This window comes from Triticum dicoccoides, chromosome 4A (genome assembly GCF_002162155.2).
Source record: "Triticum dicoccoides isolate Atlit2015 ecotype Zavitan chromosome 4A, WEW_v2.0, whole genome shotgun sequence".
Classification (NCBI taxonomy): Eukaryota; Viridiplantae; Streptophyta; class Magnoliopsida; order Poales; family Poaceae; genus Triticum; species Triticum dicoccoides.
The window spans coordinates 594,936,498-594,958,572 of record NC_041386.1 but is presented as its reverse complement, the minus strand read 5'-3'; the positions used below and the strand labels follow the sequence as shown (position 1 = coordinate 594,958,572).

The 22,075-nt window shown below is 42.8% G+C and overlaps 1 protein-coding gene across 1 annotated transcript; it reads left to right on the top strand.

The window, feature by feature from the left end:
- The first annotated feature begins 2,673 nt into the window (after positions 1-2,673).
- Positions 2,674-6,393, top strand: LOC119287136 (transcription antitermination protein NusB-like). The gene is made up of 7 exons (XM_037566656.1): positions 2,674-3,000; positions 3,106-3,182; positions 3,303-3,437; positions 4,746-4,800; positions 4,891-4,978; positions 5,590-5,688; positions 5,777-6,393. Exons 1-7 carry the CDS (start codon positions 2,744-2,746, stop codon positions 5,900-5,902), a joined length of 837 nt encoding a protein of 278 aa, XP_037422553.1. The 5' UTR covers positions 2,674-2,743; the 3' UTR covers positions 5,903-6,393.
- Positions 6,394-22,075: the final 15,682 nt, after the last annotated feature.

Below are 22,075 nucleotides of genomic sequence, written 5' to 3'. Positions count from 1 at the left end.
GTGGAGGGCTATATATAGCCTCCACACAAATTCTAACGGCTACACACAATTTGCCAAACTCGGTGGGACCGAATCAGAAAACTCATTCTGACCGATTTAGTTTATAATGTGACTGTTAGGAGTTTCGGTGGGACCGATATGATCAACCCGGTAGGACCGATGTGTTAGGGTTAGGGTAAAGCCTCATCTCGGTTTGATTGATTACACAAACTCGGTTGGACCGATTTGGGTAATAAGTGAAACAGAGAGTTGGCCAAGCAAACTCGGTGAGACCGATTGCATATTTTGGTGGGACCAAAATTATTGTAATAGGCAACAAAGAGTTTGCAAGCCCATCTCGATGAGACCGAGATCCCATCGGTGGAACCGAATTGGTTAGGGTTTCTGGCAGTGGCTGTGTCAACAGAACTCGGTGGCGCCGGATAGAAAGTTTCGGTAGGGCCGAGTTTGTCTTTTGGTTTGGGACAAATGTGGATGTGGGGAAGTGGTTGAGGGCTTTGGAGCATATCACTAAGCACTTTGAGTAAGCAAGCCATTAAGCAACATCTCATCCCCTTTTAATAGTATTGGCTTTCCTATGGACTCAATGTGATCTTGGATCACTAAAATAGAAAATGTAGAGTCCAGAGCTTTGAGCTTGAGCCAATCATTTGTCCTCATCATCTTAAAGGGGTTCCACATCCTCTAGTCCATGCCACTCCCTTGTTGAACTTATCTGAAGCATACTATCTGAAAACATTAGTCCAACAAGAGATATGTTGTCATTAATTACCAAAATCACCCAAGGAGCACTTGTGCTTTCAGGCATCCAACAAATTGCTCCCACGCCTTGAAAAATAGAAAAAAAGAGCATATCAAGGGTGTTTTGGGGTTAAAAAAAGTGTTATAAGAAAGACATAAACTTCTTTATGTCATGGTCAAGACATACGGTCAAGAAAAAAATGTTCTGATGATTTCGCTCATTTTTAGGCTAAAAGTGTTTTTTTCTTCCATGTGACGCAACAACAATAATTTGCTCCAGGTTCCACTATCAGAGATAGCGCAAAAGGCACACAGTTTACCAACCAAACCAAAAGCAAAGAGAAGAATCATTGGCACCCAACAGCATAATGTAGAAGTAGATATTACAACCAATGCAAGCTCCACAAGCTATCCAGTGGAAGGCTGGAGGTTGTTATACCAGTTAGTTGAATATTGCATAGTTTAAGAAAATACACCGGATGTTAATTTTTCATCGAATGAAGTATCAAAAGGATAGTTAAATATTATTTTAGTGGCAGTGAATCATCCAAGATAATACACCAGCTGTTGATTTTTCAAACAAGTACAAACTGAAAATGTAAGGATGCAATGGCGACTATTCCTGGCAAGTTACAATCATTTGAACGATCATATTACTATACGCACATCACAACACGTGGGAATAGGTCAAGTATGCCAACAAGATATCTACATGTGTGGCCATGCTTACCGCTTGGGTTCTTGTGTTGCAAGTGAGCCCAGGCATAGAATGTGGGATACAACAGCACGAGGTGGCGATGAACACTAGAAGGAAACATTGCTGCCAACTTGGGGAGTCCGAGAAGCGGCATGCCATCGTGACCCCGGATGTCAACTCCCTGCCGAATGACAATAGGGACTAGTTGCAATCCGCGAATCAGCCAATTTTAATAGCTTGGCAAATATGGTGTGCATATATGCTAGAATTACATACGACATTTTAACTGCATGATCCATTGTAAATTTGTAGCTGTGGCTGTTGGTAGCACTTGTGCAGCACTAGTCTAGACATGATGTTTTAATAGATTGGCAAACACATATAGACTAAAACGTATCAAGTGAAAACTTGATTCCAGTGAAAATCTGGAAACTTTGATCCCACCCCGTTGGATCTGTAGCAAACGACATCTGCTCAAAGCAAGAGCTCCCACCAGCAACTTAAACACAAATTAGCACAAAGTCTCCCTCCTTCCTAGTAATGTTGTCAGGTTTTTTGAGTATTGGCTTATCCCCTCCCGTTCCTATCCCTCAGCGAAATAGCCACGGTGACGCCAAGGTTTTCATGTAAATTGGCATAATGCCTTAGTTCCGTTGCCGATGTTGTGCGATTGGTGGGTCGTATCTTGTATGTGTATGTAGGGAGCCCGTCCAGCAAAAGCGTGCTGCAATTTTCATGTAAATTCTGTCTAGGTAGTAGTATCTGATTCTAGAGTGTGAAGTTGTAGCCCCTCCTAATTCTTGATGTACAGAATTTTCTCTCTGACTTTGTAGCTCCTCCTTTGTAAACTTGTAGCTGAATTTTGATGTATTACCACTTAAGATTCAACGGGATTTTTTGCTTTAATTTGTATGACTACTGATGGAGTGTCTTGTTTATACACATCTGAATAATGATGGAAACACCATTGCAACTAGCTCTTGAAAACACCTTCTTCGCGGTATCAATTTCTGCTCGAAGAAATACTCCAAAGAGTTCAGTAAAGAGGCTGCAATTGGACGGGATCAATGATGTTTTTTTAGAGAGATGAGCTCAGAGGGTGCACTATTGGGCCGTTTGGCTTAAATCTTCCGACCCAGGGGTCCTTCCTGGCCCAAGCGGCCCATGCAGATCACCCGGCAAAACCCCCACCTTATCCCCTCGCTATCCCCTGCCTCCTCCATTTCCAGCTCCACCACCTCTCGCCGGCTCCCCTCCCCCTCCCCCTCCCCTCCTCTCTCGCCGGCCACCGCCGGGCCGTACAGAATGGTGGCGCCGGCTGCCGTCTCCACCTTCTCCTCCTCCTCCTCCTCCTCGTCTCCCTCTTCCGTGGCACCGAGAACCCACCGCCGCGGCCTCCTCAGCGCCCGTGCGCCGCTGCCGCCGGCCCGGACCGTCGCCTCCTCCCGCGCGCCGCTGGTCGTGTCCAGCCCGCCGCCCACGCCCGCCCCCGCTCCGGGGCACGCCAAGGTCGATCGCTCCGGCCGCTTCTGCAGCCCCCGCGCCGCGCGCGAGCTCGCGCTGTGAGTGTGCCCCTTCCCTAGCTAACCCAGATTTCTCCCTCGGTTCATGGTCTGGTTTGCGGTGCTCATGGGTTCGATGGACGCTGCCTGCCGCCGTTGTTGCAGGATGGTCTCCTACGCGGCGTGCCTGGAGGGCGCCGACGTGGTGCGGCACTTCGACCGCCGGGTGGCCGCGAGAAGAGGTAGCCCGCCCCTTAATCTCTGCTGCTATAGTCCGTGTGTGTCCAGCTGCTCGGATTCCTAGCTCATTTCTCTCCACTGTGGATTTTTGCTATCTGTCCTAAATTCTGAACTTTTTGCAGAGCCTGGGTATGTTTTCAACAAGGCGTGCGTGCAGAGCTACAATTTCATGAGCTTCTGTGGGGGGCCTCTGGAGGTTGCGACGGAGGAGGAGGCCGAGAAGCTCATGAGTCAGAATGAGAAGGATTCGGCAAACGGTAATGACTATGACCATGCAACTTGACCTTTGAAATGCTAGTCTGATTGAAACTGGAGCTGCAACTTGCTGAATGTAAATTGGGAATATGGAACGTTATGCGACTTGCTCACGTTGTGGTCAGCTGTGTAATTATTTGTAAAAAAAATGCTTGTGCATTGGGAGGGTTTAAGCTATCGCAAATGAACCACTGCATCAACACGCAAAGGGCAAAACCTGTATATATTACCACAAATCCTGATCTTGTGAACTCTTCAGAGAACTTGATCACTGCTGCAAATTCGATGTTAGCATTGGAAGACTGTTCCTTTTATGTCCTACTAGGATAAGGATATGTCATGTGCTTTTCATCATGCTTTAATCATGTCTACTAGGATAAGGGTATAATAATGCGCGCATACACGAAACAAGAAGGAAATTATGAAAAAAATCAAGTTGCTGCTGGGGTGAATTTTCTGCATTGAAAGTTGAAGCTTGAAGAAAGATTGGACCGTGCCTTAAGATACCTAAAAAGTGTGCATACCCTAAAAGCTTGCCTTAATCTGAATTTTGCAGTGCAATTCCTTCAAAATTCAGTGATAAAATATAAAAGCAATATCATCTAGGCATCGCCCTTATCTGGCTGTCTGGACAGCGTTCCATTTTTTGTCATGCCAAGTATTTTTCTCCTGCTTGGACGGCAATATGTAACCTCCACTTTGTCTCGATTATGAAATTACATCTTGGTTATGTTTTGTTTATACATGGGTAAGTGTCTCAGTCTTAAGCATGGATGATCATTGCTGAACTCAGCTTGATTTAATATTTTGAACCGAGATCAACCTAAAATTCTTGGTCTTGTTAGTATAGCAAGTACAGTAAAAGCTACGCAAAACTGTAGTAGTTAACAAATTTCTTATTTCATCCTTCTAATTTAATGAGGGCAGGCCTGGCGCAGTGGTGAAGTCCTCCGCACTTGTGCCAAGAGGTCCTGGGTTCGAACCAGCCTCTCTGCATTGCACTTTGCAGGGGTAAGACTAGGTTCCTGTAATCCCTCCCCAGACCCCACCTTGTGTGGGAGCTTCTATGCACCTGGTCTGTCCTTTTATCCTTCTAATTTAATGATCTGGTCAATACCAGTTCGGCTTCAGTATATCCTGTAGACATGAATATAGCTCGTGTTAACTGTGGTGTAAACACTTATGTTTAAAAAAAACTGAAAAGAACGGAGTATTTGGAGGAGCTTTCTGTACAAGTTGCTCCAGTAGTGTTTAGTTCTTTTGGAAAGAATTTAGCATAATTTTGCTTAATTGTTTTTCTTGTAATTCAGAAGCAGAAGTTCTTTCAGCTCCTCCAAGGCTGGTGTACAACAATTTTGTGTTACGGTATGATTAGATATAGTCGAATATCTATGTAATGCTTGTTCAGGTTTCTTACAAAAAGTACCTTTTCTAATTAGATATTTTCTGTCTCAGATTGGCCCGGGACATGTTAGTGGCAGTTGCCAGTGGATGGGATCAGCATGTTGAAGTTATCAACAAAATAATTCCCCAACATTGGAAGGTTGATACTTGTTTCACAATTTGAATATTGGTCCTTCAAATCCCTCCAAGTGTGCCTCAAGTTGCTCATATGTTTATAAGTTCGGTCCAAAGGCATGTATTATCAGGCGTCCAAGTTCAAACGTGGTTTACTAGTTTGTGAATTCAAATATCTTTGGCTCAGTGCACGGAAAAATCACGACACAAATACCAGTAGTGAGTGAAACTGGATGGTTATTTAGGATCATTTGTTTGCCTTTACCTATTCAGTGTGTTGGAGTAGGGTCTCTCAATTTTGTCTTACAAAATTGGGCATGATGTGTTTTTGTTTCAGTCCCAAGAATGGGCGAGTGATTCAGTAATCAATAGGAAGCTGACGTGTGTGGCATGAATTTTGGTGCTACTACTTTCTTGAAATATCTGAACTGTTGCCAGCAAAAGAAAATTTGACTCGCTCCTAAAGCTCACCAGCTCACTTACTTTATGTGAAATAATGGCTTGCTTTCTGAACTTCTGCCTGTGATTTATCACCGGCTCAGTTACTAATTTACCCATTCGTATTTTGCACTCTGGTTTGCTTACTAAGTTGCATCAATATTCTTTTGCTCATTCATTGAACATTTTCATTGGCAGGATGAACCTGTTGCAAGGATCCTAGAACTTTGCATTCTTCATATTGCCATGGCAGAGATGACATCAAAAGGAACTCCTCACAAAGTTGCAATTAATGAGGTTATTATTTTCTCTGCCTGTCCTTCATATCTATGGTTTTGGCATACAAGCATTGAATATATGTGCCCCCTTGTTCATTATTGTTCAGGCGGTAGATCTGGCAAAGCGGTTTTGTGATGGAGGTGCTCCTCGGGTAATCAACGGATGCCTTCGAACCTATGTAAAGGATCACATGAACAATGGCAATAGTCAGGCAGCTGAACTAAAGCCATAAAGTTTCTGTAAATATGTATTGCAAAGGCGGTTCAAACTGGTCCTGGCTTGAAAAAAAAAGGATTGACAGTTGAAACTACAGAAGCATGGAGAAAACCTAGCTCTGTTCTGCCAATCCCATTCAGGGTGAACCCGAAATTAGGCAAAGAAGCTGGGCTCGCGAAGATCTAGAAATATCCTCAAATGTTTCACTGGTCATTACTCCAGAAGCATGACCTATATGCTGATGATGCACACTCACCGAAAGCAACTGAGGGATACTTACTATTTCTAACAGCTTTTGCACTCGCTAAACCCTGTGGTTCATTGGATGACAAGTGTTGTAAACTTTGTGTGAATGTAAGATTGTACATCTGCTGAACTTGCAGCGCCATGCCGGTTCTGCTCAATAGTTAGAAAGGCGGAATTTAGAGAGGATATTTGTAAGATACATGCCGGTTCTGCTCTAATGTTTGGATACAATAGTTTGTAACTTTATTTGCATGTGGTTTCCATTATGTTTTTAAAATTTATATGCCCCCAAACATGTTAGGTTTTTTTTGTTTCCTAACAATTTTGAAACAGGTATAGGATGCAAACTAGCAAAGCAGACAATTTTGTGTTGGTTTGTACGAGTTCTCCCATGTTTTTTTGTGTGTGTTGCAAACTGTGGCCCTCCAAAGAGGGCTAGATTATTCATTAACATCCAAAGCTATGTACAGACAGAAGTCTCCCAGTAGGGAGAGTCATGGCTTCAAGAGGCATTTTAGTTTTACATGAAGCTTCACTGCATCTGAAACTACAACAGAGGAGGTAGAGCGATGCCTACAAGCTCTCTTGGCAAGAGAATGAGCTACCAGATTCAAAGTTCTAGGAATGTGAGAGATCTTGAAGGAATTCAGAGAGGAAGCAACATGAAAGAAATTTGCTGGAATTAACCTCCAGTGTCCAGGCTTGGCCAACAGGTCATTAGCTTCAACCGCCTCCGCCAAAACTTTGCAATCCGGGAGAAATGAGACTTCAGTCCAACCCAAAGCGTGGAGCAAACAAAGATAGAGTGGTCAGAAGAAGGCAATTTCAGCCACACTCCCGAGGAGTCCAGATTTTTTTTTTTGTTAAAGAGAATATCATTGCGAGTTTTCCAAATGTTCCAAAGAAGAGCGTTGATCTTATCTAAAGAACACTCAGGGTGGGAGAAGGATAAGAGAGATTGAATTATAGCAGAGGGGGTAAGCATTATGATCAAAAGCATCTGTTTTAATCCCCCACTTGAAGCAGATAACTCTAGCAACTAAACTGAGGAAGAAAATATGAGAATCTGTTTCAGGCATACCACACCTGTAACACTCCTTTTTTACCCGCAAAAAAACACACACTCCTTTTTTATATGAGTGGAGAACCTGGAAGCTCACAACCCAGAAGATATAGCCTTGCGAATAAGACGCCAGGCAAAAGTTTTTACTCTAGGAACCAAATATTTGTTCTTCCATACTTGTTTGGGTTGACAGGTAACAAGGCAAATAGCTCTCCGTAGGTTCTTTGATAAGTCGCCAAATAGCCATAGCAATTAAAGCTATGTTCATCAAGGAAATGTCTCTAATACCCAAACCTCCTTCACTAAATTGTTTGCAGAATTCTTCCCAGGCCCTAAAACAAAGGGGCCTAGAAGCATTATCTTCTTGAATTTGTGTCCACCAAAATTTACAAACAGTAGAGGTGAGCTTGGTTAAAATACTTTTTCTTAGAAGCATAGAAGGCATGTGGTAGAATGGAATTAAAGAAAAAAACATATTTTATTAAGGTTAGCCCGCAAGCATGAGATAATCTATTTGCATTGTAACTTGTTAACTTAGCCTTCGACTTGTCGATCAGAAACTCATAGGCCGCAGATCTTCTATTACTTGGAAGAATAAGAGTAACCTAAATGAAGGGTGCTGGAATTCATACCATGGGCAGGAAAGATGGATTCAATTGAAGATTTATGAGGATTATTAGTATGTTTGCTAAATAAAATAGCAGACTTTCCCCAATTAGGAGATTGGCTTGAAATGTTGTAAAATTGATTAACACTTTGAGCAATAGCAGCATCGTTGTTATCTGCTTTGCCACAAATTACCAAGTCATCTGCAAACAACAACAGGTGAATAGGGGGACAAGAAGGACCCAATTGAATACCGCTAAAATGATTGTCATTTAAGCTTCTTGCAAGGAAAGCGAGACAATTCATTAACCACACGAACAGAGAGAAACAACGATAAAGGATAACCTTGATGGATATCTCATGATACTTTGAAGTTGCCAAATGGTTGTTCATTAATGTTGACAACAAAAGAGGCAGTGGAGATGCATTCATATATCAATTTTATGAAATGACCATGTAGCCCTTTACGTAACAAAGCCATATGAATAAAGTTTCATTCTATCATATCAAAAGCTTTAGCTAAATCAATTTTTAAAATAATAGATTTATGATAGTTGAAACGAATGTGTGATCTCTTGGCCAATGATAATATTATTGGGGATTCTTCTACCCTGAATGAAAGCTTGTTCGGTTTCATGGATATAATTTGGGAGGTGGATTTTGAGCCAACCAATGTTTTAGTGATGATTTTATAAACAATATTGCACAAGCCAATGTCTAAAATCTTGATGAGCATTGTCCTTTTCTTCTTTGGGAATTAGAGCAATGTAAGTTTTGTTAAGATTAGGATGCAGGATACCTTGGTTGTAGAAGTCTTGGAATAATGTAGTGTGAAAAGTACTTTCGAGATGTGTGACATGTTTCATCATTTGGATGTGTGGTGGTACATGCCATGTAATGTTTAACATGTCTCATAGACTTTATAATCCTATAACCAATTGCACTGCATGATACTTGTACTAAGAGCATTTATGATGCTCGATTGATATACCACAACTAGTTTCCCCATGGCATGCAGCGTATGATATTTTTGAGTTGTTGTCTATCAGTTTGCCTTCAGGGGTGCACTAAAATGAACATTATAAAATTTTAAAGTTGATTTTGTTTTGGAAAATGGTGAAGGGCCGAAGCCTGTAAAGTAGGCAAGCATGAGAGCCTTTAGATTTTCATAAGTGTGTTTTGCACCCTGACGAGCACAAGATCCTAAGTGAAACTGAAATGGTAGAAAAAGTCTAAGTAGTCATTCTCTTTTCTCTTAGTTTATTGGTTTCAAAAGTTGTTTCATTTTTGACATTTCCTATAGGTTTGCATTTATTTTTCATTTTGTGGTTTATACAATCGTGGTATCTATTTAAGGAACATAAAAAAAATTGCTCATAAAAACATCTAGTGATTACATACCATTACAAACATGTCCCATCACATTTAGAATAGACCTCCATGTATCGCTCGAAGAGATAACTCGGGGCCTTGTTTGATAAGCTACTCAATTTAGCCCCTTTACATTGCAATGGGTAGGGTGAATGCCCTTCGAAACCTTCCACTTCTACGTGTTTATGTTGCTTCACTTGAATATCCATGTACTACATGACATTATCCTCCTCCTTATGAGTGCAATGCAAAGTCAACTCTTTTATTGTTCAACACAAAATGGAAGGGTTTGTTCCCAAGACCTCTCATTTTTAGATAGTGTAATGTGATTGAACATTCAACTTCCGATGATGGGAGGGTAGAGGAAGAGAGATCATCTTATTCAAAGCTAGCTAATAGTGTGATTGAAGCAGACCAATGAGGTGGAGGGTGTTATATATCCCTGAGAGGGCTTCAATCGCTCGCATGAGGCTAGTGCTCCTCCCAGGGTGTATTTCTGGTGTGTTGAGTTATTTGGAATAACACTTCTCCATTACCACGTAAAGGGCTAAGAAATCATTCATCATTTGAAGTGGCAAACCTCATCGTCAAAGGATGTGTCATCATTGTTCAATTTAATGATATGAGACTAGTAAGGATCTAAAAAAACTAGCCACCTTTCATGGACATGCAATATCCGTTTATTATCCTCTTGTTAGAAATAATGTTATAATGTTTTAATATCATGCATTGGTTAAAACAACATTGACCAATTGATGCACTCCCTAGTGTGTGAAGAGCTTACACAAAAATTCATTGTTCCCTTGCATGCCTTTTGCAGCACAGTCTAGCTGGATTGGATCAAAATACATTAGGGAAACACAAAGTGAGAACATAAATATATGTTGAATTGCAGCACACAATTGAAAGAGGAGATACACGGTACCTAATCAAATAGGAAAGATGATACTACTACCATTTAGTTTCACATAAATCTCAAGATAAAACAAAACTTCTAAGATGCAATGGCAATATGTTGATGGACTGGACATCCTCACATGAAGCACAAGTTGGTGGGAGATTCAATTTTATGCAGAAGAAGCAGTGTGGACAACATATACTTTATATATTTAACCAAGGTTACCACATAATACTAAAGGAGTTCATTAGGGGCATGAAGGAAGGAGGAAATTAAAAGAAAACTTGCAAGTAATAAGAGCAATCCCAACGGGGCGACCCATTTCATCCGCCACCATCCGTTTGGGCCGGCGCAGACAAAAGAGGAGGCCCAGCATGCCGACACAAACTCAAATCAAGTCCGCTTCGCGTTCACGCCGACGCATTTGCGGCCCAAATTTGCGCCCCAAATGCGTTGGCGCGGAAGCGGAACGGACGACACACGCCCTTCTCGATGTCCGCTGCTGCCCCACCTGGCGGTCGTCCAACTGCCCGCCACCTATCTGGTCAGCTTAATTTATGACCTCGGGCCCACGCATCAGCGATGGCGGTCATCCTTTTTTAAGACGACCGTGCAACGGGGCCATCCTCATCCAGCCAGCCCCCCGTCCCCATCTAGCCACACTCCCTCCCCCATCGCCGGCAAACCCTAGCTGATACGTCCATTTTGCATCATGCTTTTATATCGATATTTATTGCATTATGGGCTGTTATTACACATTATGTCACAATACTTATGCCTATTCTCTCTTATTTTACAAGGTTTCCACAAAGAGGGAGAATGCCAGCAGCTGGGATTCTGGGCTGGAAAATGAGAAAATATTAGAGACCTATTCTATACAGCTCCAAAAATCCTGAAACTTCACGGAAGACGTTTTCAGAATATATAAAAAATACTCAGCGAAAGAAGTTCACCGGGGGGGGCCAATCCCTGCCCACGAGGGTGGGGGCGCGCCCCTACCTCGTGGGCCCCCTGGTGGCCCTCCGACGGCCATCTTCTGCTATATGAAGTCTTTCGATGGGAAAAAATCGGAAGCCATCTTCTCGGACGAAACTCCGCCGCCACGAGGCGGAACCTTGGCGGAACTAATCTAGGGCTCTGGCGGAGCTGTTCTGCCGGGGAAACTCCCCCCTAGGAGGGGGAAATCATCGCCATCGTCATCACCAACGCTCCTCTCATCGGGAGAGGGCAATCTCCATCAACATCTTCATCAGCACCATCTCCTCTCAAAACCCTAGTTCATCTCTTGTATCCAAATCCTATCTCCAAGTCCGGGATTGGTACCTGTGGGTTGCTAGTAGTGTTAATTACTCCTTGTAGTTGATGCTAGTTGGTTTATTTGGTGGAAGATCATATGTTCAGATCCTATATGCATATTAATACCCCTATGATTATGAACATGAATATGCTTTGTGAGTAGTTACGTTTGTTCCTGAGGACATGGGAGAAGTCTTGCTATTAGTAGTCATGTGAATTTGGTCTTCGTTCGATATTTTGATGAGATGTATGTTGTCTCTCCTCTAGATGTGTTATGTAAACGTCGACTACATAACACTTCACCATTATTTGGGCCTAGAGGAAGGCATTGGGAAGTAATAAGTAGATGATGGGTTGCTAGAGTGACAGAAGCTTAAACCCTAGTTTATGCGTTGCTTCGTAAGGGGCTGATTTGGATCCATATGTTTCATGTTATGGTTAGGTTTACCTTAATACTTTTGTTGTAGTTGCGGATGCTTGAAATAGAGGTTAATCATAAGTGGGATGCTTGTCCAAAGTAAGGAGAGTACCCAAGCACCGGTCCACCCACATATCAGATTATCAAAGTACCGAACGCGAATCTTATGAACGTGATGAAAACTAGCTTGACGATATTCCCATGTGTCCTCGGGAGCGCTTTTCTCTATATAAGAGTTTGTCCAGGCTTGTCCTTTGATCTAAAAAGGATTGGGCCACCTTGCTGCACTTTATTTACTTTTGTTACTTGTTGCTCGTTACAAATTATCCTATCACAAAACTATCTGTTACCACTTATTTCAGTAGTTGCAGAGAATACTCTTGCTGGAAACCGCTTATCATTTCCTTCTGCTCCTCGTTGGTTCGATACTCTTACTTATCGAAAGGACTACGATAGATCCCTGAAAGATCGTGGATGTCTCCTAGAGGGGGGTGAATAGGCGTTTTAAAATAATTACGATTTAGGCTTGAACAAATGCGGAATAAACCTAGCGGTTAATTTGTCAAGCACAAAACCTAAAACAACTAGGCTCACCTATGTGCACCAACAACTTATGCTAAGTAAGATAAGCAATTATGTGATAGCAAGATATATGACAAGAAACAATATGGCTATCACAAAGTAAAGTGCATAAGTAAAGAACTCGGGTAAGAGATAACCGAGGCACGCGGAGACGACGATGTATCCCGAAGTTCACACCCTTGCGGATGCTAATCTCCGTTTGGAGCGGTGTGGAGGCACAATGCTCCCCAAGAAGCCACTAGGGCCACCATAATCTCCTCACGCCCTCGCACAATGCAAGATGCCGTGATTCCACTAAGGAACCCTTGAGGGCGGTCACCGAACCCGTACAAATGGCAACCCTTGGGGGCGGTCACCGAACCTGTACACTTTGGCAACCCTTGGGGGCGGTCACCGGTACTCGTACACTTTGGCAACCCTTGGGGCGGTCACCGGTACCCGTCAAATTTCTCGGGGCGATCTCCACAACCTAATTGGAGACCCCGATGCTTGCCCGGAGCTTTACACCACAATGATTGAGCTCTGAACAACACCAACCGTCTAGGGCGCCAAGGCACCCAAGAGGAACAAGCTCTAGGGTGCCCAAACACCCAAGAGTAATTAGCTTCTCAAACTTCACTTCCACGTGCCACCGTGGAGAACTCAAACCGATGCACCAAATGCAATGGCAAGGGCACACGGAGTGCCCAAGTCCTTCTCTCTCAAATCCCACCGGAGCAACTAATGCTAGGGAGAAAAATGAGAGGAAGAACAAGAAGGAGAACACTAAGAACTCCAAGATCTAGATCCAAGGGGTTCCCCTCACATAGAGGAGAAAGTGATTGGTGGAAATATGGATCTAGATCTCCTCTCTCTTTTCCCTCAAAAACTAGCAAGAATCCATGGAGGGATTGAGAGTTAGCAAGCTCAAAGAAGGTCAACAATGGGGGCTAAAACGAGCTCAAGAGATGGGGAACCATTGGGGAAGAAGACCCCCTTAAATAGGTCCCCACGAATCTGCCCGTTATGTACAGAACAACATAGGAGCGGTACAACCTCTATGAGCACCGGTACAACCGGTAACAGGCACTAAGCGGTACAACCAGCCCACAACCGCCCAACAACCGCACCACAACAGAGACCAATCCGGTGGTAGAGCGGTACATGACCGGTACAACCTCCGGATCAATTCTGGAGCGGTACAACCGCTCCAAACACCGGTTGTACCGGTCAAGCGGTACAACCTCTCCATGGGGCGGTACAACCTCTCTGTGTAAAACAGGCAATATCAAAACAGCCACAACTTTCGCATACGAGCTCCGAATTCGACGAAATCAAGTTTGTTGGAAAGCTAACAAGAAGGGCTAACACAATCTTGAGAGAAATATCAATAAGAAGCAAATGATAAAAGGACCATAATAAAATGGTGAGAACCCTTCCTCGGATAAGAACGGTAAAACCTCCAACACCGAAAACATCATAGAAGATGCATGCGAACTCCGTTTTCGATGAACTCAAGCTTGTCATCAAGATGACCATAAGCTCTAAGACTCACAAATGGAACCAAACAAGAACCAAGAAAGATGATGCAAGGATGCAATGGTTTGAGCTCTCGACTAATGATACGATCAAGCTACTCCCTAGAGAGCCCCCGTTGATAGTACGGCAATCGATCCTACAACCCGGTCTCCCAACTACCACTATGAGACCGGTAAAATAGAAAACCTATCAAGGGAAAACCTTTGCCTTGCACATAGTCCACTTGAGCTAGATGATGACGATCTTGACTTCCTCAAGTTGGACCACCTTTCTTGATTGTGTTGGCTCGATGAAGACTAGTTGATTGCTCCCCCATACTCCACTATGGGTGAGCCACTCTTTGGCACATCTTCAAAATTCCATTGACACCACAATGGACGGCAAGCTTCAAGCTTGATTGCTCCCCCATACTCCAATGGGTGAGCCACTCTTTGAGTTGCTCCACTTGAACTTGCACACTGCAAACTTGATGACGATCACCACTTGATGTCATCCTCCATGGGTTGTATGAGATCTTCCTCTTGACGCAAGGCCATGGAAATATACCTAATCCCACAAAGAACTCTCACGTAGACCATGGGTTAGTACACAAAGCATAATGGACAATGCTTACCATACCATGGGATAAGTTGATCCCTCTCGGTACTTCTTCTACGCTTTGTGAGTTGATCAAGTTGATTCACTCTTGACTTAGTCTTGATCAACATTGAATCTTTCCAACTCTCTTCATTTGGATGATGTCTTGAAGGTAAACATGAATGATCACACAATCTTCTTCTTCAAGACATGCTTGCAATAAGCTCAACTCACACATGACCAATCTTTGGATAATTCCTTGAAAAGCACTTTGGCCATCTCAAATCACACATGACCAATCTTTGGATAATTCCTTGAAAAGCACTTTGGCCATCTCAACTCACACATGACCAATCTTTGGATAATTCCTTGAAAAGCACTTTGGCCATCTCATAAACTCCTTGAAACCAACACATGGACTTCAAGACAATCCTATGGACAAATGCTTCAAATATAACTCAAGGCAACTGTTAGTCCATAGAGATTGTCATCAATTACCAAAACCACACATGGGGGCACCGCATGTCCTTTCAATCTACCCCATTTTGGTAATTGATGACAATCACTTTCAAGAGAGTTTATATAAGGAATTATTTATCACCATGCAACGCAACAACCAATAATGCATGTGTATGAGATGAAAATGCTTAGGTACAAAACCAAAGCAAGAAGAAAAAACTCTCTAAACTTATCCACAAAACTCTCTGAAACTTCTCCCCCATTGGCATCGATTGCCAAAATGGGCGAAAAGCTTAGAAGGCCAATATAAATTATGTTCCTCCATAGGTTGTGTATTTCTCAACAAGAGAGTGGAATGCAATACACATATCCAACGGTAATACTTGGAGGAATACCAACTATATTGAGGCACCAAGATTGCTAAAGGAATGATATGCCACAAGGACATAACAAAGAAAGAAACAAGCAATCAAGCAATCAAAAGGTACCAATTGAAGCAAGCAATCAATGGGTATCAATTGAACCAACTAGACCAAAGATCCTACGAGCTACATGAATAAAGGATATTATGATATGAGCGAAGGAGTGTTCTAAAGAAACTAGAGAAGCTCCCCATGATTTGTGCACACATAAGAATTTTTGTATTTGGATGCAAAGTTCACAAAATAGGATCACAGCTCCCCCAAAATCAATAGAAACTTACAACAAGTGCAAGTGAGCATATAGGAAACTAAGCCTAGTACATGTAACAAACACATGGTTGAGCAACAAGTAAGAGAGGCAACTTAAGAGTGGGCTCAACCAAAAAGATGTGTGTGAGTCAAGGCAATGCACTTGAGAAGACTAATGTATAGAAGAGCATTAAGCAACAATAAAGTCTTCAAAGAATGAGGCACACGGTGCAAGGTCTATCATTCCCACACACAACTAGCAAATGGGTTCACAAGCTTACTAATACGCACATAGAGAACCTATGCTTGTGACAACCCGCGGTGAAGATAGAAGATGAAAGGCGCATCAAGACGAGGGATGCCAATTAAGATGGCAAAAACCTCGTAAAGATAAGCATGAGGAAAATAATCTTCACCACACACGAGCGCATCAAGATGCAACGATAGAAGACACGCACTCAGGGCAAAAGCTTTCACGGAGCCACCAAAGAAATAACATAAGAAAGACAAGGTGGACGTGAAAGAAAGGATATCATCTAGATATGCAACTTCTCTCAAGTGTATAAGATTCTAGGTAGACGAAATCATGATGATATATATATTTACAAAGAAGGATGTACACCCGAAATAGTTACAACACGAAGGAACAAGATATCTAAAAGGAAATCATACATATACCAATAAGATATTTGCTTGAGAGCATAGCACATGGCTAGATATGGTCTTATTGTATATAAATGAATTCCAACCACACGAACATCAAAGACATCACAACTAGCAACAAGACATCATTGTTGGGATGCTTTGAGAAAGGAAACAAGTATCACAAGAAAGAATGGATAACATGCCATGATACAACCTACACAAGGTTGATGCAAGAAATGTGTGCATGAAGTATATGAAGATACTTGTTACCGAGATAACATTGGAAGGATGTAGTAGATACCAATTGAAGGTAGATAGTAGTTCATTGATCATCCTACCTCGACTCCAATAAGCACATGATGACAACACCTTCCTTGTGAGTGAGTCGAGCATCCAATGTATCTCCCATTGTTCCTAGAACAACAACACAAACAAAATGGTACCCAAACTCATTGGGACGAAAGAGTTAGAAACACCAACAATACATAGGACAAACTCCACATAAATATGTGCATATAGAAAAGGAAATGAAATTCATGCACATCTCATCCAATTTGAGACTTGGTGGAGTTTCTGAAGGAAATATGCCCTAGAGGCAATAATAAAGTTATTATTTATTTCCTTATATCATGATAAAAGTTTATTATTCATGCTAGAATTGTATTAACCGGAAACATAATACATGTGTGAATACATAGACAAACAGAGTGTCACTAGTATGCCTCTACTTGACTAGCTCGTTAATCAAAGATGGTTATGTTTCCTAACCATGGACAAAGAGTTGTTATTTGATTAACGGGATCACATCATTAGTTGAATGATCTGATTGACATGACCCATTCCATTAGCTTAGCACCCGATCGTTTAGTATGTTGCTATTGCTTTCTTCATGACTTATACATGTTCCTATGACTATGAGATTATGTAACTCCCGTTTGCCAGAGGAACACTTTGTGTGCTACCAAACTTCACAACGTAACTGGGTGATTATAAAGGAGCTCTACAGGTGTCTCCAAAGGTACATGTTGGGTTGGCGTATTTCGAGATTAGGATTTGTCACTCCGATTGTCGGAGAGGTATCTCTGGGCCCTCTCGGTAATGCACATCACTTAAGCCTTGCAAGCATTGCGACTAATGAGTTAGTTGCGGGATGATGTATTACATAACGAGTAAAGAGACTTGCCGGTAACGAGATTGAACTAGGTATAGGATACCGACGATCGAATCTCGGGCAAGTAACATACCGATGACAAAGGGAACAACGTATGTTGTTATGCGGTCTGACCGACAAAAGATCTTCGTAGAATATGTAGGAGCCAATATGAGCATCCAGTTTCCGCTATTGGTTATTGACCGGAGATGTGTCTCGGTCATGTCTACATTGTTCTCGAACCCGTAGGGTCCGCGCGCTTAAGGTTTCGATGACAGTTATATTATGAGTTTATGAGTTTTGATGTACCAAAGTTAGTTCGGAGTCCCGGATGTGATCACGGACATGACGAGGAGTCTCGAAATGGTCGAGACATAAAGATTGATATATTGGAAGCCTATGTTTGGATATCGGAAGTGTTCCGGGTAAAATCGGGATTTTATCGGAGTACCGGGAGGTTACCGGAACCCCCCGGGAGCTATATGGGCCTTAATGGGCCTTAGTGGAAGAAGAGGAGAGGCAGCCAGGGCTGGGCCGCGTGCCCCTCCCCCCTAGTTCGAATAGGACAAGGAGAGAGGGGGCCGGCGCCCCCCTCCTTCTCTCTCTCTCTCTCTCTCTCTCTCTCTCTCTCTCTCTCTCTCTCTCTCTCTCTCTTTTCCCCCTCCTTGAATCCTATTCCAATTAGGAAAGGGGGGAGTCCTACTCCGAGAAGGAGTAGGACTCCTCCTGGCGCGCCTCTCCTTGGCCGGCCAGCCCCCCCTCCCTTGAACCTTTATATACAGAGGCAGGGGCACCCCTAGAGACACAAGTTGATCCACGTGATCATATTCTTAGCCGTGTGCGGTGCCCTCTTCCACCACAGTCCTCGATAATATTGTAGCGGTGCTTAGGCGAAGCCCTGCGATGGTAGTACATAAAGATCGTCACCACGCCGTCGTGCTGACGGAACTCTTCCCCGACACTTTGCTGGATCGGAGTCCGGGGATCGTCATCGAGCTGAACGTGTGCTAGAACTCGGAGGTGTCGTAGTTTCGATGCTTGATCGGTCGGGCCATGGAGACGTACGACTACATCAACCAAATTAACGCTTCCGTTGTCGATCTACAAGGGTACGTAGATCACACTCTCCCCCTCTCGTTGCTATGCATCACCATGATCTTGCGTGTGCGTAGGAATTTTTTTGAAATTACTACGAATGCCAACAGTGGTATCAGAGCCTAGGTTTTATATGTTGATGTCATATGCACGAGTAGAACACAAGTGAGTTGTGGGCGATATAAGTCATACTGCTTACCAGCATGTCATACTTTGGTTCGGCGGTATTGTTGGACGAAGCGGCCCGGACCAACATTACGCGTACGCTTACGCGAGACCGGTTCTCCCGACGTGCTTTGCACATAGGTGGCTTGCGGGTGACAGTTTCTCCAACTTTAGTTGAACCGAGTGTGGCTACGCCCGGTCCTTGCGAAGGTTAAAACAGCACCAACTTGACAAACTATCGTTGTGGTTTTGATGCGTAGGTAAGATTGGTTCTTGCTTAAGCCCGTAGCAGCCACGTAAAACTTGCAACAACAAAGTAGAGGACGTCTAACTTGTTTTTGCAGGGTATGTTGTGATGTGATATGGTCAAAACATGATACTAAATTTTATTTTATGAGATGATCATGTTTTGTAACCGAGTTATCGGCAACTGGCAGGAGCCATATGGTTGTCGCTTTATTGTATGCAATGCAATTGCGCTGTAATGCTTTACTTTATCACTAAGCGTTAGCGATAGTCGTGGAAGCATAAGATTGGCGAGACGACAACGATGCTACGATGGAGATCAAGGTGTCGTGCTGGTGACGATGGTGATCATGACGGTGCTTCGGAGATGGAGATCAAAGCACAAGATGATGATGGCCATATCATATCACTTATATTGATTGCATGTGATGTTTATCTTTTATGCATCTTATCTTGCTTTGATTGACGGTAGCATTATAAGATGATCTCTCACTAAATTATCAAGAAGTGTTCTCCCTGAGTATGCATCGTTGCGAAAGTTCTTCGTGCTGAGACACCACGTGATGATCGGGTGTGATAGGCTCTACGTTCAAATACAACGGGTGCAAAACAGTTGCACACGCGGAATACTCAGGTTATACTTGACGAGCCAAGCATATACAGATATGGCCTCGGAACACGGAGACCGAAAGGTCGAGCGTGAATCATATAGTAGATTTGGATCACGTAATCACTTAGAGGATTGGAGGGATGTCTATCTAAGTGGGAGTTCTTTAAGTAATATGATTAATTGAACCTAAATTTATCATGAACATAGTACCTGATAGTATCTTGCTTGTTTATGTATGATTGTAGATAAATGGCCCGTGCTGTTGTTCCGTTGAATTTTAATGCGTTCCTTGAGAAAGCAAAGTTGAAAGATGATGGTAGCAATTACACGAACTGGGTCCGTAACTTGAGGATTATCCTCATTGCTGCACAGAAGAATTACGTCCTGGAAGCACCGCTGGGTGCCAGGCCTGCTGCTGGAGCAACACCAGATGTTGTGAACGTCTGGCGAGCAAAGCTGATGACTACTCGATAGTTCAGTGTGCCATGCTTTACGGCTTAGAACCGGGACTTCAACGACGTTTTGAACGTCATGGAGCATATGAGATGTTCCAGGAGTTAAAGTTAATATTTCAAGCAAATGCCCGGATTGAGAGATATGAAGTCTCCAATAAGTTCTATAGCTGCAAGATGGAGGAGAACAGTTCTGTCAGTGAGCATATACTCAAAATGTCTGGGTATAATAATCACTTGATTCAGATGGGAGTTAATCTTCCAGATGATTGCATCATTGACAGAATTCTCCAATCACTACCACCAAGCTACAAGAGCTTCGTGATGAACTATAATATGCAAGGGATGAATAAGACTATTCCCGAGCTCTTCGCAGTGCTGAAAGCTGCGGAGGTAGAAATCAAAAAGGAGCATCAAGTGTTGATGGTCAACAAGACCACTAGTTTCAAGGAAAAGGGCAAAGGGAAGAAGAAGGGGAACTTCAAGAAGAACAGCAAATAAGTTGCTGCTCAAGAGAAGAAACCCAAGTCTGGACCTAAGCCTGAAACTGAGTGCTTCTACTGCAAGCAGACTGGTCACTGGAAGTGGAACTGCCCCAAGTATTTGGCGGATAAGAAGGATGGCAAGGTGAACAAAGGTATATGTGATATACATGTTATTGATGTGTACCTTACTAATGCTCGCAGTAGCACCTGGGTATTTGATACTGGTTCTGTTGCTAATATTTGCAACTCGAAACAGGGACTACGAATTAAGCGAAGATTGGCTAAGGACGAGGTGACGATGCGCGTGGGAAACGGTTCCAAAGTCGATGTGATCGCGGTCGGCACGCTACCTCTACATCTACCTTCGGGATTAATATTAGACCTAAATGATTGTTATTTGGTGCCAGCGTTAAGCATGAACATTATATCTGGATCTTGTTTGATGCGAGACGGTTATTCATTTAAATCAGAGAATAATGGTTGTTCTATTTATATGAGTAATATCTTTTATGGTCATGCACCCTTGAAGAGTGGTCTATTCTTATTGAATCTCGATAGTAGTAACACAAATATTCATAATGTTGAAGCCAAAAGATGCAGAGTTGATAATGATAGTGCAACTTATTTGTGGCACTGCCGTTTAGGTCATATCGGTGTAAAGCGCATGAAGAAACTCCATACTGATGGACTTTTGAAACCACTTGATTATGAATCACTTGGTACTTGCGAACAGTGCCTCATGGGCAAGATGACTAAAACGCCGTTCTCCGGTACTATGGAGAGAGCAACAGATTTGTTGGAAATCATACATACAGATGTATGTGGTCCGATGAATATTGAGGCTCGTGGCGGATATCGTTATTTTCTCACCTTCACAGATGACTTAAGCAGATATGGGTATATCTACTTAATGAAACATAAGTCTGAAACGTTTGAAAAGTTCAAAGAATTTCAGAGTGAAGTTGAAAATCATCGTAACAAGAAAATAAAGTTTCTACGATCTGATCGTGGAGGAGAATATTTGAGTTACGAGTTTGGTGAACATTTGAAACAATGCGGAATAGTTTCGCAGCTCACGCCACCCGGAACACCACAGCGTAATGGTGTGTCCGAACGTCGTAATCGTACTTTACTAGATATGGTGCGATCTATGATGTCTCTTACTGATTTACCACTGTCGTTTTGGGGTTATGCTTTGGAGACGACCGCATTCACGTTAAATAGGGCACCATCAAAATCCGTTGAGACGACGCCTTATGAACTATGGTTTGGCAAGAAACCAAAGTTGTCATTTCTGAAAATTTGGGGCTGCGATGCTTATGTGAAAAAGCTTCAACCTGATAAGCTCGAACCCAAATCGGAGAAATGTGTCTTCATAGGATATCCAAAGGAGACTATTGGATACACCTTCTATCATAGATCCGAAGGCAAGACTTTTGTTGCTAAGTTCGGAAACTTTCTAGAGAAGGAGTTTCTCTCGAAAGAAGTGAGTGGGAGGAAAGTAGAACTTGACAAGGTAACTGTACCTGCTCCCTTATTGGAAAGTAGTGCATTACAGAAAACTGTTTCTGTGACACCTACACCAATTAGTGAGGAAGCCAATGATAATGATCATGAAACTTCAGAACAAGATACTA

Bases quoted from the DNA above. Each gene is read 5' to 3' on its own strand.
- LOC119287136 (XM_037566656.1), top strand. From the start codon at position 2,744: ATGGTGGCGCCGGCTGCCGTCTCCACCTTCTCCTCCTCCTCCTCCTCC. The intron at 4,979-5,589 runs GTTGATACTTGT...TTTCATTGGCAG, and splicing joins TAATTCCCCAACATTGGAAG to GATGAACCTGTTGCAAGGAT. The intron at 5,689-5,776 runs GTTATTATTTTC...ATTATTGTTCAG, and splicing joins ACAAAGTTGCAATTAATGAG to GCGGTAGATCTGGCAAAGCG.